Source organism: Lacerta agilis, chromosome 16 (genome assembly GCF_009819535.1).
Source record: "Lacerta agilis isolate rLacAgi1 chromosome 16, rLacAgi1.pri, whole genome shotgun sequence".
In the NCBI taxonomy this organism is placed as follows: Eukaryota; Metazoa; Chordata; class Lepidosauria; order Squamata; family Lacertidae; genus Lacerta; species Lacerta agilis.
In genome coordinates, this window is record NC_046327.1 from 24577890 (window position 1) to 24594377 (window position 16488).

The following is a 16488-nucleotide window of genomic DNA, read 5'->3' on the forward strand; positions in this document are numbered from 1 at the left end:
CTCACCTAACAGTTTGAAAGCATGTCAAGAGAAGAAGAAGAAGAGGAGGAGGAGTTTGGATTTGATATCCCACTTCATCACTACCCGAAGGAGTCTCAAAGCGGCTAACATTCTCCTTTCGCTTCCTCCCCCACAACAAACACTCTGTGAGGTGAGTGGGGCTGAGAGACTTCAAAGAAGTGTGACTAGCCCAAGGTCACCCAGCAGCTGCATGTGGAGGAGCGGGGAAGCAAATCCGGTTCCCCAGATTACGAGTCCACTGCTCTTAACCACTACACCACACTGGCTCAAGTGCAAGTATATAAATAGGTACCGCTCTGGTGGGAAGGTAAATAGCATTTCTGTGCGTTGCTCTGGTTCACCAGAAGCAGTTTAGTCATGCTGGCCACATGACCCGGAAGCTGTCTGCGGACAAATGCCGGCTCCCTTGACCTATAGAGTGAGATGAGCATGCAACCCAGAGTCGTCCGCGACTCGACCTAATGGTCAGAAGTACCTTCATCTTTAATTATTTACACAGCAATGTGGGGTGGCTGCTGTATGAGCCAACGGTGCTGTGGAGAAGTTGGTTCTACCTATTTCTTTGAATGCTCAGTTCACCAGTGGAGTAAGTTCCTCAGAGAGAGCAAGCAGCATTGAAATGGGAATGGACCAAGTAAGCTAAAAATGGGGGACACAGCATGTGGCACAAAAAAATTGGATAAAGATGTTTAAGGAAGGCAGTTAATGGGTCAATTCTCTATGAGTCAAATGGGCACATTTGAGTTACTGGGCCCATTTGGTAATTAACTTTCTGTATAAAAGGACTCAGTTTACAACATACTGTGTGAGTCATGATAGCAGGAATTGTTGAAGGTTATCTGTTGGAACTGTGGATTTGAGTGAAGACTTTTTGAATAGATCGTCTAAGGAAGAAGTCGGAAAACTGCGAGACTTCAGAACTCAGAAAACTCTTATTAGTTGCAGAGCTCTTAAAAAACTGAATTTGGTGAACCTTAACACAGAATGGACCTTGAAGAAAAATATCTTCTCTAGGCTCAGAGAGAGAAGGCACCATGTAACCTGTATAAAGTGTGTAAATAGAGTGCGTGTTTTGTGTATACCAAGTGAGAGAGCAGCACTGAGACACATTGCTCTTGTGTGTCCCCTCTGCAAACGACAAAGGCACTAATGTGTATGTCATTTCAAGGCACTAATGTGTATGTCATAACCCAACTCTGAGAAATGTGGTGGGGATAAGGAGAGGGAGAAAGGAGAGCACTGAGTTGATCTCTGAAAGGAACTTATGGTGCTGCCTCTCTCTGAAAATCTGATGGGGAACCAAGAGCTATGAGACATGTTAGGGTGTTTAATGTTAAACTTTCACCTGTCTTCTCCTGTATATTTCCAAATAAGAAAATATCAGCAAGCCCCCACTGACTTAATTCCGGAGCCGAACCAGCAAATCACTGGAGCCTCTGAAGTGTCTCACGGCTTGCATACTTTCTGTGTTTTTAACAGTATATTTCTGATTAAAATACCTATTGCAAAGTCATTGTAAGTCCCTGGTACATTTCTCTCTCTCCCCCCCCCCCCCCACAAATCAAAATTGAACCCATGGGGCTCTCAGAATGAGGAATGTGGCAAACACAAAATAAATCCTTGACCTCATTATCATGCACAATAAAAGGTCATCATCATCATCATCATCATCATTTGTATATCACCATTCATCCGAAGATCACAGGGCAGTTCACAACATAAAAGTACAAAATGGAAACACAAAATACATAATAAAACAAAACAAACCAATAACCCTCTTTCCATTGATACATTTAAATGCCAAAGAATGTTAAATCAGCCAAATGCCTGGTTGGTGAGAAACACTTTCGCCTGGCGTCTAAAGATTTGTAATGAAGGCACCAGGAGAGCCTCCCATGGGAGGCCATTCCACAAAGAGGGAGCCACCGCAGAAAAGGCCCATTCCTGTGTTCCCACCCTCCAGACCTCTTGTTGAGGCCCATGAAGATGGGCTTCAGGTGATAATCACAGAGTTTAGGTCAGTTCATATGAGGAGAGGCGATCGTTGAGGTATTACAGCCCTGAGACATTTAAGGTTTTACTCCAAATTCTTATTCCTAGCCAACCTGGCAACCAGGAGCAGCAGCCACAGACCCAAGGCATGGCTTACAGAACAACCACAATTCCCCAGGTTGAAAGAGGGGCTGGCATCCATCACAAACATAAACTGCCTGTGCTGTGTGCCCTTTACCCAGCCTGCCCCACTTCCCACACCATACCTCCCCCTATCCCAAACCACTCTGATTAGGTCCCCCTTTTTCTCTCCAGCTCCTCTCTTGCCATACACATCCCCCAACCCCCCCCCCCCCCAATTTAAATATGTATTAGTTAAAACCAGTTAAAAAAATTAAAAACATTTTAGGCAATGGGGACAATAATAACAAAACTGTAACCAGCTGAACCATGTCCCAACCCAGAAGTCTATTCAGCTGCCTCAGCTTTCAAATCTGTAGTCAGTGTGCGGCCCTCTTGCTAGGCCAGGTGGAAGAGGCCTGCAAGGCCCGAAGCAGATCCCTCAAGACTCATAGCCAAGATATATCAATATGTCAATAGTTTTAAGGACATTCAAGGAGAGTGCATATCAAGACTGAAAGAGGGATGGCCGGAATCGCAAAAGAGAGACTGGGAGGGCTACATTTGGTCCCTGTGTCTGATATTCCTTATCCTTGGTCTAACCCAGCACCCTTAATTACAATCACCAAGGCATTTTCTTTTTGACCTCAGGCAGCAAATTGTATTGGGCAGGTTTTGACTTCCCCTCTCCTTTACACTTCTGTAAAATCTCTCTAAACTTCCTGATGTTTAATTCCAACTTTTTACCAGGGAGTGTAACTGCAAACATTCCTCCATTGGCCTGACAAATATAACACCCCACTTTAATTATTCAACCTATTAGAACAACTTCACATAGAAACTACCAGTAAGTCAACTTATTGAACCTTTGAAGAAGAAAAGTATGTTTTTGGACGGATTGGAAATGTTGATACTGGTGAACAAACATTAATCAAAATAAACAAATCGTAAAAGAATCATATATCCTTGTTTGTTATACCAGATGCAAAGATGATATTTAGCACCTGTGCAGAATTTGCAAATATGGTATCAGAAGAGATATTACAGATTCAGCATTTGAGTCTTACCAGGTGTGATTTGCATCTGAACAGAATCAACATGAAAATATCTCACTCCTCTCTCTACAAGTTTTTCGGTTCTAGGGAAAAGTCAGGAGTAGACGGTGCAGATACTGCACTTTACAGTGGAGGAAACAGTTTCATTTCATGCTCAGAAAGATGTCTACCTTATTTCAATTGTTCGGCTTTGTTCTTCTTGTTATTGAAACCCTCATAGGAATGGTGGGAAATGGATTTATTGCTATCATTAACTGCATTGACTGGCATAGAAGCAGAAAACTTTCCCCAGCTGACATGATCCTGAGCTGTCTTGGCTTGTTCAGATTTCTATTTCATGCAGTTGTGCTACAGTATGCAATTTCTATCCTCTTTTTCATGAAGACTGTTCAATTCAAGCACCTAAAAGTGGCATATTACACCTCATGGTCATTTATCAATACAGCTGATCTTTGGCTTGGCACTTGGCTCAGTGTCTTGTACTGTGTTAAAATCGCTAACTTCTCCCACCCTCTATTCCTCCAAATGAAGCGCAGATTCCCTGGGCTGGTGCCTTGGCTGCTTCTAGGAACTGTGGTCTTTTCTGCAATCATTACCATTGGAACAGGTACATCCAAAACTAATGTTTCTAAATGTAATTCTTTTGAATCACTTCTGACCAATAATAGTGACTCGGAAAATGAAATTTTCAACTCCTGTAAGTATCTTCTTCTTCTATATGTTGTTCCGAATTTATTTCCCTTCATGATATTTTTGCTCTCATCCATCTTACTACTAACTTCTCTGTGGCGGCACAAAAAGTTACTACAAAACAGTGCAAAGGATGTCAGCACAGAAGCTCACCGGAATGCCATCAAAGCCCTGGCTTCTTTCTGCATTCTCTACGTAGCTAGCTTTATTGTGGAAATTTTGCTGATAGTTTTGTTTGCAATGGGCATGAAAGGTATTGGGAAGCTTTTTTTCTTTTTCAATGTGATTCTTGCATATTCCTCTGGACATGCGGTTATCCTGATCTTCATTAATCCCAAACTGAAACAGGAATCAATCAAGATGCTACATCAACTAAAATGCTAAGTGAAGCCACCATCTCAAATTCTACCAAGACTGCATGGAAGTGGTTCTTCTTTTGCAAGAACATTGCTGCTTGCCTGTGGGTGTATGTGTGACACACATGCACTGAGGGACAATCTAGCAGAGGTTTGTACAGGAGAATTTTCTGCTGGATGTGCCCTTTTCTGGAGGTTTTTGATACCACATTCACTCTGTTTCCTTCATGGAACAGCAATTATTCTGTCAAAGGAATTTCCTTCCCATTTCTGTGTTTTGCTTTCATTTATCCACATTAACCTTCTCTTTACACAGAATTGTGACTTGGCTGCTGTTTGAGCCAACAGAGGTATGAAGAAGGTGTTTCCTAATGGCTGTGTCTATTTCCTTTAATGGTCAGTTCACCTGTGAAATATTTGCCTCACAGAGAGCAAGCTGCATTGAAATGGAAAAGGACAGAGTGAGCTAAAAGTGGAGGATCCAGCCTCAGCCTTTTTGTGTGAAATAGGAGAGCACTGAGTGGATCTCTGAAAGGAGCTGGTGGTGCTGGCTTTCTCTCTGAAAATCTGGTGGGGGAGCCAAGAGTTATGAGACATATTAGAGTGTTTAAAGATTAGCTTTCCCAGGTCTTCTACCTGTATGTTTCTAAATCAGAAAATACCAGCAAGCCTCCACTGACAAGTCACTGGAGCCTCTGAAGTGTCCGACTGCTTGGAACTGAACCAAGAAAACACCAGAACCTGTGAATGTCTCGTGCTTGCATATTTTGTGTGTTTTTAACAGTATATTTCCAAATCTAATAGCAATTGCAAAGTCATTGTAAATCCCCAGTGCTTTTCTTTCCTTTTTTACCCAAAGAGATCAAAATCCAAGGCGTCTCTGAGTGAGGAAAGTGGGAAGCATACAATGAACTCATTTTTCGTGTGCAATTAAAGTCACAATATATCAATCTGTTGGTAGTTTTAAGGAAATTCTTTTTGAAAAAATGAAGACTTAAAACAATGTTATGAATGGGGGGGGGGGCTCCTCATAATCTCTACATTCAGTGAAGGGTCAGTGTTTATGGATTCCTGGACTAAGCAAGGAATATCACCAGCTAACTTTCTCATGGGGCCAGCCTGGTGATGGTGGGACATTGAAGAAACATTGCTGCTGATGGTCAGCCATTAGCCCCCCAAGGGAAGGCATCAACAAGACGGAATTCTCAGCCAGGCAAAGAGGGAGGTTGCCAGGGTAACCACAGGAAGAGGGGGTGTTGGGTTACAAGAGAGGTTTTGAGAGCAGGGGTTTCTGGGAAGAAGAATCAGGAAGTGGGGAGAATTCCAGGTGGGGACTTAAGGGCAACAGTCATGCTGGCTGGCTGGAGCAGGCTGTTACAGAGAGACGTGTGTGTGGTGCTATGGATGCCTCTGAACCCAATGCTGGGAATGACAATCTTGAGATGTTAAATACTGGTGAACAAACATTAATCAATATATAGAAATCATAAAAGAATCATCTATCATTCTTTCTTAAACCAGATGCAAAGAGGATATATAGCACCACTGTCGAATTTGCAAATATGACAGCAGAAAATATGATAGAGGTTTAGGAAGAGAATCTTTCCAGGTGTGATTTGCATCTGAGCAAAATCAACAACTGAAAATAGCTTGCTCCTCTCCCTGCAAATTGTTCTGGTCTCGAAAGAAGGCAGAGGTATTCTGCTCTCCTCTGCTAATATACAAGGCAGCATAAGCAGCAGACTGTGCTAATATTCCCCATTACCGTGAGGAAAACACTTTTATTTTGGGCTCAGAAAGATGTCCACCTCCTTTGAATTCTTCGGCTTCATTCTTCTCATTATTGAAACCCTTGTAGGAATAGCGGGAAACGGATTTATTGCTATCATTAACTTCATTGACTGGTTTAGCAGCAGAAAACTATCCCCAGCCGACATGATTCTGAGCTGTCTTAGCTTGTTTAGATTTGCATTTCATGCAATTGCAATACAGGCTACAATTCATCTCCTCTTTTTCATGGATACCTTTCTTTTGAGGAATGTATATATTGCATACAATGCCTCATGGCTATTTGTTAATACGGTTAACCTTTGGTTTGCCACTTGGCTCAGTATTTTGTACTGTGTAAAGATTGCCAACTTCTCCAAGCCTCTCTTCCTCCAAATGAAGCGGAGATTCCCTGGGCTGGTGCCTTGGCTGCTTCTGGGGACAGTGGTCTTCTCTGCAATCACCACGACCATCAAGACAATAGTGAGAAGTACAATCAAGTCTGAATGCAAGACAATTGATTCACTTCTAAGCAATAACACTGACTCAGGAATTAAGACATCTGACTCTTGTAAGTATTACATGCTTCTATATCTTCTTCCAGAGTTCTTTGCCTTCATTATATTTTCTTCCTCATCCATTTTATTGCTAACCTCTCTGTGGAGGCACAAAAATCTTTTACAAAACAGTGCAAGGAATGTCAGCACAGAAGTTCACCTGAATGCCATCAAAGCTCTGGCTTCTTTTTCCATTCTCTACGTATCTAGCTTTTTTGTGGAAATATTGACAACGTTCTTCACTTGGATGGATATTGAAGGCATTGAGATGAATATTTGGCTTTTTGATTTTGCTGCTGCATATTCCTCTGGCCATGCCATTATCCTGATCTTCATTAATCCCAAACTGAAAAAGGAATCAGTCAAGATGCTACATCAACTAAAATGCTGAATGAAGCCACTATCCTAAAGGCTACCAATTTTGCATCCTCTTTTGCAAGAACAATATTGTCTGCCTGTGGATGTGCAGGTGCACCCTTGTGCTAAGGACACAGTTTAGCAGAGGTTCTGCTGCATAAGACTGCCAAGCCCTTGAAGACATAGAATCCTAGAAACATAGAACTGTCGAGTTGGAAGTGACTCTGAGTTACATCAAGTCCAACCCGTTGCAGTGCAGGAATCCTGCCCACAGCTGTCTCTGGGTGGGTTCGAAACACCAGCCTTCTGGTTAACAGCCAGATGCACTCACCCATTGCTCCCTTGACCCGTTGTGTCATTGTGCTGGGTATGCCCTTGAAGTTAGGTTGGTAGTTTTTTTTTAATATATTTATTGAATTTTATAAAACAAAAAACAATCACAACAAAAACAACCCTAATCAAACAACAAACAAATATCACTTTATTAAACATTAAAATCCTAAATATAACAACACTAAAAAGAAAACATAAACAGAAACATAAAACAAAGAACTCATTTCTTAACATAATTGTCTCTCACATTGTAAATAGACTTCCTCCTGTCTCCTCTTCCCGCGTTCCTTGTATATCATCCTTAGTAATTTCTAAAAATCTTGCAAAATCTTATTTACTTTAAAAATTATCTTACTATTTAAACTTAACTAGTTTTCTTAACTCAAATTCATCTGTCTTAAATACTTAACCTTACTCTGAATCTATAGCTTAGCTTTCCTTCCTAATTATATCTAATTATCAATCATACAATTTAAATTTCTTCCAATCTTCTTCCACCGCATCCTCCCTCTGGTCACAAAATTTCCCGGTCATCTCCGTGAGCTCCATATAGTCCATCATTTTCATCTGCCATTCTTCAATCGTTGGTAATTCTTCTGTCTTCCAGTCTTTAGCTATCAAAATTCTAGCTGCTGTTGTGGAATACATAAATACAGTTCTATCACATTTAGGAATTTCCTGGCCAAGGATGCCCAGTAAAAAGGCTTCTGGTTTCTTTTTAAATGCGTTTTTCAACACTTTTTTCATTTCATTATAAATCTTTTCCCAAAAGTCTTTTACCTTTGGGCACAACCACCACATATGGAAGAAGGTTCCTTCTGCTTGTTTACATTTCCAGCCTGGTGATGGTGGGACATTGAAGAAACAATGCTGCTGATGGTCAGCCATTAGCCCCTCAAAGAAAGGCGTCAAACAGACAGAAGGCTCAGCCAGGCACAGAGGGAGGTTGCCAGGGTAACCACAGGAAGAGGGGGTGTTGGGTGATGGTGGGACATTGAAGAAACATTGATGCTGATGGTCAGCCATTAGCCCCCCAAGGGAAGGCATCGACAAGACGGAAGTCTCAGCCAGGCAAAGAGGGAGGTTGCCAGGGACAGGAAGATAGGTTTTGAGAGCAGGGGTTTCAGGGAAGAAGAATCAGGAAGTGGGGAGAACTCCAGGTGGGGACTGAAGGGCAACTGCCATGTTGGCTGGCAGGAGCAGGCTGTTACAGGGAGACATGTGATATGCTGCTTTGGATGCCTCTGAATCCAATGCTGGAAAGGACAAGGCGATTTTGAGATGTTATTGCTATGAACTCCACCTCCATTGAAGACTTCAGGGGTAAACATGTGTGAATAAACAATATTTCTAAGACACTGCTGACTCCCCTGTGCCGTTCCCCCACCCCCAAGAAAACACAAACTCTGGTTAAGTGCCAAGACCCCTGAAATCTCTTGCTACAGCTCAGCAAAGATTGGGGTGGCCCATAACAATGAAATAAAGGGAATAAATAGCAAAACGAAGAGAAGAACCAATGCCTGCTTTAACATTTTAGTTGTTTAATAATATTTTAATCACTTTCCTATTTTAATTATTGAGATGTTTTTGAATGGGTTATTCCTTGTATATCTTTTATGTGTGTGTATATCTTGTATACCTTATATATCTTTGTATATCTTATGATATCAATTTAATAATACAATCTTTCCAGGTTTGATTTGCATATGAACACAATAAACAATTGAAATAAACAATTGAAAATGGCTTGACACTTTTTTCTGTTCTGGTTAGAAGGTAGAAGTATTGTGCTGTACACTGGTCATATAAATAAAGGGCAGCATCAGCAGCATCTTGTAATTATCCAAATAATTAGAACAACTTTCCTCACAAACATGGTAAACTTACTAAATCAGAAAGACTAAAGAAGATTTACAGGATTTTATTCATCATGAGCAATGTAGATTTCTGCCTAAAAGAAAGTTACGACATAATATTAGAGATGTGTTAAATACGTTGGAGTACCTGGATTGCCACAATGAGAAGCAAACTGTGTTAATCTTTCTGGATGCAGAAAAAGCCCTTGAGAAAGTGAACTGGATATTTTGGATTAGAGATTTGCAATAAATGAATTTTAGAGATAACTTTATTAAATGGGAAGATTTAAAAAAAGAAACATAAATTACAAGCCTTTGCAGATTATTTGATGCTAGTTCTGGAAAACCCACTACAGGGAATAGATACTCTTATGAATAAACTAAATGATTTTGGTATATTAGTAGGCTTTAAGGTTAACCACCAGCAAACACAAATATTAACAAATAATATGACTAAAAAAGATCTAAAGTTTTCGATTGAAAAAACCAGGATTTCAATTTGAAAAAAAGTAAAATATTGAATTTTACTATAACAACTATGAATCATATGATGTTTCAAAACAATTACAGTATGTTAAGACATGGACTGGAATGAAAAAAGATATGTCAAGATGGGAGAAGCTAAAATTGTCATTGCTGGGTACAGTCTCAGTGATAAAAAAATGAATGCTTAGCCTAGAATGATATTTTGGTTTAAAACAATACCTTCTTTGGCTACTGATTTACCATTTAAACAATTACAAAAATAATTATCCAAGTTTTTATGGCATGGGAGGCAATTTAAAGTATTGCATAATGCACAGGAATGGGGACAATAGATTTGAAATTGTATTCAGCAGCTTGTTGTTTAGTGTGGTTGAAGAAGTGGGTGACATTGATAAACAAGAGACTATTGGAATTAGAAGGGCATGATTGAAGGTTCAGTTGGCATGTTTATTTGTGGTACAATAAAGTTAAAGTTAATTTGGATTTCAAAAATCACTTTATTAAACATACCATACTAAGAATCTAGGCTATGCCCAAAGACACCTTTATGGATTTCACCACAAGAAGCTCTCTATAGAAAAGATGTGACAGGCAAAGAGAAATGGATGACCTATCAAGAGTGATTACAGTCTTATCCAGGAGATTACAAAATTATGTATTTTGTGGTTTTATATTGTGGTTTTATGTTGTGACTGTCCTAAGACCTGTGGGTATAGGGTGGTGTACAAATTCAATCAATCAAAATTTGAAACCAGGGAACAGTTAGGAGCAGAAAGTTACAGATTTGAGTGGTTTTTGCATCTAGTAGAGAGATATAAGATGGATTTTAAAAACTTCTGCTATAGAAAAAAGAAAGATTTTTATCTGTACTAGTGTGCACAGATGAACATGTTGAAATCTGTTGAAATTTGAAATGCAAGAAGAAAAATTTAAAGAATGTATATTAAATGGGCAAAAAAATGGTTAAAATATAGAAATGGAACAGTGGGAACATAGGTGGACTAAAGGGTTAAAAAGTACACTAAGTCATGATCTTAAACAGAATTTTTCTAAAATGACATATCGTTGGTATTTAACTCCTGCAAAATTATTTAGAATGTATAAAGGTGTTTATATGCATAAAGATGGAAAGATTCATCATTACCTACTGCCAGGCTTCAGGACAATCAATTTCCTCCTATGGGGCAGCCCAGAATCAGAGAGATGATAAGAGTTCTTACCAAGCCATTTATTCAATAATTCACAGAGAACGATGAACGAATGCAGCCTTCCTAAAAATAGAGCTGCTCCAACTGAGCTCCTCCCCTCCCTTCCTAGCAACAACACTTCCCCTTGTGGTGGACAACAGGGGCTAATTGTCTCTGAGTCCTTCTACTTTTGACGCACACTGAGTTATGAGAGAAGGGGGCTCAGGAATACTCTCCAGTGATAATATGTCAGCTGGCTGCAGGGCTGTCTTAAGCATATGCAGCGCCAGAGTGCAAAGACCCACCTGGCGCCCCTCCCCCCCCGGTTGTCCAGAGTTGTCAGCCTTTTTGGGAGAGGAATCCCAAGGATGTTGACCTTTTTAAAGGAAAGGTTCCACACAGTTGTCGAGTGCTGGGGGAGCGGGGTGGGCAACCAATGCAAGCAGCAGAGGAGCCCAGCGCAACAAACCAGCCTGAGGTGTCAACGTTGGCAACAGAGCAAAGCCGGGCGCCTCATGGTGTAAACAGCGTGTGCTGGGCAGGCCTCTCTATGGCCCTACTCCAAGTCCAGGGTACAGGAGGTTGGAGCCGGCCAGCCCCCTTAGCACATCGCTACCTCGCTCGCCCCCAAACTCGCAGCACAGAGCCGCCCGCAGCAGAAGAGCACACTGCGGTGCTCCGACAGATGGACGGGCTTTTCCCCGGACTCAACTCTCAGGCCTCAGAATCTCAACCTGGCACCTCTGAGAGCCCAGCACCTGAGTGCCCCGCACCCCTGGCTCCTATGGGTAAGATGGCCCTGGCTGGTCACTCTGGCTCCCCCTTCTCTTCTCCCAAACCTTCCCAACTCTTCTGTTCACCTGTCTCTGAGCTGTGACCTTCCTCAAACCACTGCTGTGCTTCAATACTGCCTTCCTCTTCTCTGGGAAATTCAGGAGGAGCGGGGGGGGGGGCATCTCCATCATACCTCCTCAGTCTCGTCTCCCTCAGTCTAGTCCCTGACACCTACTATGGAGGAATGGCTGCTGAAATTCCTGGACTTGGCTGAGATGGCAAAGTGGTATCTGAAGAAGTATGCATGCACACGAAAGCTCATACCAAGAACAAACTTAGTTGATCTCTAAGGTGCTACTGGAATAATTTTTTTTTTATTTTTTGTTTTGACTATGGCAGACCAACACGGCTACCTACCTGTAACTAAAGTTAAAATGTTTAGAGAAAAATCATTGTTGATATTGATTCTAGATTGGAAACGCTTTGTGGACTTTTTGCATGAAAAAGAAAAGGAACTTAGCACATGTGGGCTTGAGGAGTGAAGAAAATACTGGTTTATAGAAAGTAGAATAGTTGGGTGTTACCTTGGAGCGAATATTTTAAATAATTTTTAAACTATAGCTGACAGAGGCTGGATCAACATTATTAAATTATTAAATTGCACGTTCTATAAGGTTCAATGGCAGTTTCCCTTTGTCAGTGGCTTGCACTCTGGTGCCACATTTTAATAACACATTTTAAGGTTATAAACTACAAATGTGGATCTACCCAGAGTCACTTCTATGATTCTATTATTCTGAAGCCCTGCCTCCCCCCCGCTTTCTTCTTTTCCTTCCTTTGTATTTGTATTTATCTTAGTTTCTTTTAACTATTTGCACCATAAAGGATATTTGATATTAATATTTGTATATTTTCTTTTAGGCTTTAATAAAGTCTATTGGGGTGAAGGGGGAGGAAGCACTGACCACTTCCTTCAGCCACTCAGCCAGTCACCTGTGGGCCCTTTCGATGAGTCACAATCTAGAACAAGTGTAGTAGATCTCACAATGAATTTTATTAATTCATTTGATAATTATCTCTGCTTTCAGGTGGATTAAAAATAAAAATACTGGTGAACAAACAATAATCAAAATATAGAAATCATAAAAGAATCATCTATTGTTTGTTAAGCCAGATGCAAAGATGATATTTAGCACCACTGCCGAATTTGCAAACATGACAGCAGAAAATATGATATAGATTTAGGAAGAGAATGTTTCCAGGTGTGATTTGCATCTGAGCAAAATCAACAACTGAAAATAGCTTGCTCCTCTCCCTGCAAATTGTTCTGGTCTCGAAAGAAGGCAGAGGTATTCAGCTCTCCTCTGCTCATATACAAGGCAGCATAAGCAGCAGACTGTGCTAATATTCCCCATTACCGTGAGGAAAACACTTTTATTTTGGGCTCAGAAAGATGTCCACCTTCGTTGAATTGTTCGGCTTCATTCTTCTGGTTATTGAAACCCTCGTAGGAATGGTGGGAAATGGATTTATTGCTATCATTAACTTCATTGACTGGTTTAGCAGCAGAAAACTATCCCCAGCCGACATGATCCTGAGTTGCCTTAGCTTGTTCAGATTTGCATTTCATGCAATTGGGATACAGGCTGCAATTCTTCTCCACTTTTTCATAGACACTTTTCAGACGAGGAACGTGTATATTGCTTACAGTGCCTCATGGACATTTGTTAATACTGCTAACCTTTGGTTTGCCGCTTTGCTCAGTATTTTGTACTGTGTAAAGATTGCCAACTTCTCCCAGCCTCTCTTCCTCCAAATGAAGCGGAGATTCCCTGGGCTGGTGCCTTGGCTGCTTCTGGGGACAGTGTTCTTCTCTGCAATCACCGCAACCATCGAGACAATAATGGGCAGTAGACTCATGTCTGAATGCAAGGCAATTGAATCACTTCTAAGCAATAACACTGACTCAGGAATTAAGACATCTGACTTTTGTAAGTATTCCATCCTTCTATATGTTGTTCCAGAGTTCTTTCCCTTCATTATATTTTTCTTCTCATCCATTTTATTGCTAACTTCCCTGTGGAGGCACAAAAATCTGTTACAAAACAGTGCAAGGGATGTCAGCACAGAAGTTCACCTGAATGCCATCAAAGCTCTGACTTCTTTCTCCGTTCTCTACGTATCCAGCTTTTTTGTGGAAATATTGGCAGCGTTCTTCACTTGGATGGGCATTAATGTCATTGGGATGCAATTTTTGTTTATTAATTTGGTTGCTGCATATTCCTCTGGCCATGCCATTATCCTGATCTTGATTAATCCCAAACTGAAACAGGAATCAGTCAAGATGCTTCATCAACTAAAATGCTGAATGAAGCCACTATCTTAAAGGCTACCAATTTTGCCTCCTCTTTTGCAAGAACAATATTGTCTCCCTGCGGGTGTACAGGTTCACACATGTACTGAGGACACAGTTCAGCAGAGGTTCTGCTACAGAAGACTGCCAAGCCCTTGCAGACATAGAATCCTAGAATCCCAACATTGTAGAGTTGGAAGTAACCCTAAGCGACATCAAGTCCAACCTGTTGCAGTGCAGGTATCCTGCCCACAGCTGTCTCTGGGTGGGTTCGAACCACCAGCCTTCTGGTTAACAGCCAGATGCACTCACCCATTGCTCCCTTGACCCATTGTGTCATTGTGCTGGGTATGCCCTTGAAGTTAGGTTGGTAGTTTTAGGGAAATGCTTCTTTTAAAAGATGAAGATTCATAATAATGTTATTTAAAAAATGGAGGGGGGGACACTCTTCATAATCTCTACATTCAGTGAAGGATACATGGATTTCTGGACTAAGCAAGGAATATCACAAGCTAACTTTTTCATGGGGCCAGTCTGGTGATGGTGGGACATTGAAGAAACATTGCTGCTGATGGTCAGCCATTAGTCCAGGGGTCAATAACCTTTTCCAGCAGGGTGCCGGTCCACCACTGTCCCTCAGAAAATGTGGGGGGCCGGACTATATTGGGGGGGGGGAGGTTGAACAAATTCCTATGCCGCACAAATAACTCGGAGATGCATTTTAAATAAAAGCACACATTCTATTCATGTAAAAACATGCTGATTCCCGGACCCTCTGTGGGCAAGATTCAGAAGGCGGTTGCGCCAGATCCGGCCCCCGGGCCTTAGGTTGCCTACCCCTGCATTAGTCCCTCAATGGAAGGCAACTACCAGACAGAAGGTTCAGCCAGGCACAGAGGGAGGTTGCTAGGGTTTGATCGGTGCATAATATCATCACAGGAAGAAGGGGCATTGTCTTACAAGAGAGGTTTTGAGAGCAGGGGTTTCTGGGAAGAAGAATCAGGAAGTAGGGAGAACTCTAGGTGGAGACTAAAGGGCAGCTGCCATGTTGGCTGGCTGGAGCAGGCTGTTACAGGGAGACATGTGATGTGCTGCTTTGGATGCCTCTGAATCCGATGCTGTAAACGACAAGTCCGTTTTGAGATGTTAATGCTATAAACTCCACCTCCATTGAAGACTTCAGGTGTAAACATGTGTGAATAAACCATATTTCTAAGACACTGCTGACTCCCCTGTGCCCGTCCCCAAGAAAACAGAAACTCTGGTTAAGTGCCAAGACCCCTGAAATCTCTTGCTGCCGCTCAGCAAAGATTGGGGTGGCCAATAACAATGAAATAAAAGGAATAGCAAAACGAGGTGGAGGACCAATGCCTGCTTTAACATTTTAGTTGTTTAATAATATTTTAATGACTTTTGTTTTTTAAAATTATCTGGATGGTTTTCAATGGGTGTATTCCTTGTATATCTTTTGTATATGTGTACATCTTGTATATCTTATATATCTTTGTATATTTTATGATATCAATTTAATAATACAATCTTTCCAGGTGTGATTTGCATCTGAACGCAATAAACAATTGAAAATAGTTTGCTCCTCTCTTGACAAGTTTTTCTGTTCTGGGCAGAAGTATTGTGCTGTACACTGGTCATATAAATAAAGGACAGCATCAGCGGCATCTTGTAATTATTCAAATAATTAGAACAACTTCTCTCACAAACACAGTAAACTTACTAAATCAGAAAGACTAAAGAAGATTTTACAGGACTTTATTCATTATGAAAAATGTGGATTTCTGCCTAAAAGACAGTTCAAAGATAATATTAGAAATGTGTTAAATATGTTGGAGTACCTGGATTGCCACAATGAGAAGCAAACTGTGTTAATCTTTTTGGATGCAGAAAAAGCCTTTGACAATGTGAACTGGATGTTTTGGATTAGAGATTTGCAAGAAATGAATTTTAGAGATAACTTTATTAAATGGGAATTTTTTTAAAAAGCAACATAAATTACAAGCCTTTGCGGGTGAGTTGATGCTAGTTCTGGAAAAGCCCTTTGTCAGTGGCTTGCACTCTGATGTCACATTTTAATAACACTTTTTTAAAACATATAATTTTTATTCATTTTTTTACAGATACAGAAAAGAACATAGTGTAATAACTGAAAATAAACATACATACAACCATTGTTTTGTTTGTTATTGCATTATTATTATATCATGTTTGAAACTGTTTTTTCATGCGAAATAAACCATTCTGATGCCCTATTGTCTAGTTCATTAGCTTATTATACACCATCCCTTAAAGAAAAAAAGAACAGGGATTCTCCCCCCACCGTAAATAAATAAAAAGGGGGGGGGAGGTTTTCTCTCTTTTTCCAATATCTTAATAAACTACATTTTAGACTTCCTGTTAATTCCTAGTGTATATAGTTATTTCTAAAAAATGAATGTACTCAATTCAGTAACCATTCTAATAAGTAATTGTCCAATACATTCTAACAAAACTATGTATCCTTAATTTTGTTGTCCAACTCCTTATTTTTACATTATAAACTACAAATGTACAACTACCCACAGTCCTTTCT

At 40.6% G+C, this 16488-nt stretch overlaps 2 protein-coding genes across 2 annotated transcripts; both read left to right on the top strand.

Moving 5' to 3' along the window:
• The first annotated feature begins 6034 nt into the window (after nt 1–6034).
• LOC117061142 (taste receptor type 2 member 8-like) lies at nt 6035–6949 on the top strand. The gene has a single exon (XM_033173825.1). It carries the CDS (start codon nt 6035–6037, stop codon nt 6947–6949), a length of 915 nt encoding a protein of 304 aa, XP_033029716.1.
• Nucleotides 6950–13004: 6055 nt separating this feature from the next.
• Nucleotides 13005–13919, top strand: LOC117061143 (taste receptor type 2 member 8-like). The gene has a single exon (XM_033173826.1). It carries the CDS (start codon nt 13005–13007, stop codon nt 13917–13919), a length of 915 nt encoding a protein of 304 aa, XP_033029717.1.
• The last annotated feature ends 2569 nt before the right edge of the window (nt 13920–16488 follow it).